The sequence below is a fragment of the Neopelma chrysocephalum genome, unplaced genomic scaffold (genome assembly GCF_003984885.1).
Source record: "Neopelma chrysocephalum unplaced genomic scaffold, ASM398488v2 Primary Assembly neopelma1_94172, whole genome shotgun sequence".
Taxonomy (NCBI): domain Eukaryota; kingdom Metazoa; phylum Chordata; class Aves; order Passeriformes; family Pipridae; genus Neopelma; species Neopelma chrysocephalum.
Window position 1 is genome coordinate 1 of NW_020922880.1, and position 2,427 is coordinate 2,427.

The following is a 2,427-nucleotide window of genomic DNA, read 5'->3' on the forward strand; positions in this document are numbered from 1 at the left end:
GGGGGGGACATGGTCACCGAGGGGGACAGGGGGACATGGCCATCGCCTTGGCTGTGAGTGGGGGGCACGGGGGGGCACTGGGGGCACACTGGGGGGACACGGGGGGGACACTGGGGGACACAGTCACTGAGGGGGACATGGCCATCGCCATGGCTGTGAGTGGGGGGGCACGGGGGGGGCACTGGGGGGACACTGGGGGGGAGGCACGGGAGGGGAGGGCCCCCCACAGAGGTGGGGGCATCTTGGGGAGGGGGCTCTGAGGGGGCATCCAGGGGATTGGGGGGGGTCTGGGCTAAGGGGAGCCCTGACAGACCTGGGGGAGAGGGGGGCACCATGGGGGGCACGTGGGGGGAACCGCAGGGGGGGGGCACAGTCCCAGAGGGGTGCAAGGGGCAGATGGGGGGGGGCCGTGGCTGTGCTGTCGCTCACCCTGCCGGGGGTCAGGAACCCGCTGCCCCCCCATAGCCCCTCCTTTACCCCCCCATGCCCCCCCCCCGTGCCCCCCCAGCTGAACGGCGGCATCGGCATCATCCACCACAACTGCACCCCCGAGTTCCAGGCCAGCGAGGTGCGCAAGGTGAAGGTAAGGGGGGGGTCCCCACCCTGTGACATCCCCCTCGGACCCCCCTGTCCCCCTGTTCCTTGGGGGGAACACCCTGCTGCCACCGGTGACCAGCAACGATGAGCTGGGGGCCGTCACCGGGCCCGTCCTTGGGGTCCCCCCTCACCCCCTGTTCCTTGGGGTCCCCCCTCGTCCCCTGTTCCTGGGGGTGCCCCCCGTCCCCTGTTCCTGGGGGTCGCCCCTCGTCCCCCTGTTCCTGGGGGTGCCCCCTCGTCCCCCTGTTCCTTGGGGTCCCCCCTCACCCCCTGTTCCTGGGGGTGCCCCCTCACCCCCTGTTCCTTGGGGTCCCCCCTCGTCCCCCTGTTCCTGGGGGTGCCCCCCATCCCCCTGTTCCTGGGGGTCCCCCCTCGTCCCCCTGTTCCTGGGGGTCCCCCCTCGTCCCCCTGTTCCTGGGGGTGTCCCACCTCGTCCCCTGTTCCTGGGGGTGTCCCACCTCGTCCCCTGTTCCTTGGGGTCCCCTCTCACCCCCTGTTCCTGGGGTGCCCCCTCACCCCCTGTTCCTTGGGGTCCCCCCTCCTCCCCTGTTCCTGGGGGTGCCCCCTGTCCCCCTGTTCCTGGGGGTGCCCCCCATCCCCTATTCCTGGGGGTCCCCCCTCGCCCCCTGTTCCTGGGGGTCCCCCCCCGTCCCCCTGTTCCTTGGGGTCCCCCCATCCCCCCGTTGCTGGGGGTGCCCCCCGGTGACCCCCCGTTCCCGCAGCGGTTCGAGCAGGGGTTCATCACGGAGCCGCTGGTGATGAGCCCGGCGCACACCGTGGGGGACGTGTGGGACGCCAAGGCCCGGCTCGGCTTCTCGGGGGTCCCCGTCACCCACTCGGGACGCCTGGGGGGGCGGCTCGAGGGCATCGTCACCTCCCGGGACATCGACTTCCTGCGGGAGCGGGACAGGGGCACCCCCCTGGCCGAGGTGCGGGAGGGGCACGGGGGGGACAGGGAGGGACAGGGAGGGACAGTGGTGTGGCACGTGGGGCAGATGTGGGGCAGTGGGACGGGAAGGGTCGGAGGGCGGGGGGATGTGGGGCAGGGGGGCAATGGGAGGGACAGGGAGGGACAGGGAGGGACAGCGGTGTGGCACGGGGGGCAGACGGGGGGCAGTGGGATGGGGAGGGTCGGAGGGTGGTGGGATGTGGGGCAGGGGGGCTGCCCACAGCAGCCCCAGGTCCCCCGGGGCTTGTGACAATGACAGTACCAGTGACAGTGCCAGTGACTGTGTCTGTGACAGTGACAGTGGCAGTGCCAGTCCCCCTGACAGCAGCCATGGAAATGACAGTGCCAGTGACACACAGTGACTGTGACAATGACAGTGCTGGTGACAGTGCCAGTGACTGTGTCTGTGACAGTGACAGTGGCGGTGCCAGTCCCCCTGACAGCAGCCATGGAAATGACAGTGCCAGTGACACACAGTGACAGTGCCTGTGACAGTGCTGGTGGCAGTGCCAGTGACAGTGACAGTGACAGTGCTGGTGACAACGACAGTGATGGTGCCAGTACCAGTACAGGTGACAGTGCCAGTGACAGTGCCTGTGACAGTGACAGTGACGTACAGGTCCCTGTGTCCCCAGGTGATGACCAAGCGCAGGGACCTGGTGGTGGCCCCGGCTGGTGTCACCCTCAAAGAGGCCAATGAGATCCTGCAGCGCAGCAAGAAGGGTGAGGGGGGCACCTGCCACCCCCCTGGGGTCACACCTGGGGTCACCGTGGGCACCCCGTGTGGGGCACCTCCGTGTCACCCTGACCCCGCCCCTTGGGGTCACCTTCACATCCCCCTGACCTGGGGGGGGACACCTCTGTGTCACCACGGGGGGAAC

General features: G+C 69.8%; 1 protein-coding gene across 1 annotated transcript; it reads left to right on the forward strand.

Annotated features, from left to right (window-relative positions):
- Positions 1-119: 119 nt before the first annotated feature.
- Positions 120-2,329, forward strand: LOC113980438 (inosine-5'-monophosphate dehydrogenase 1a-like; the record flags this gene model as incomplete). Its single annotated transcript, XM_027707651.1, has 4 exons — positions 120-155; positions 509-583; positions 1,320-1,526; positions 2,182-2,329. Coding segments are annotated over 4 exons (466 nt in total), but the record flags the coding sequence as incomplete, so codon positions are not given.
- Between the last annotated feature and the right edge of the window lie 98 nt (positions 2,330-2,427).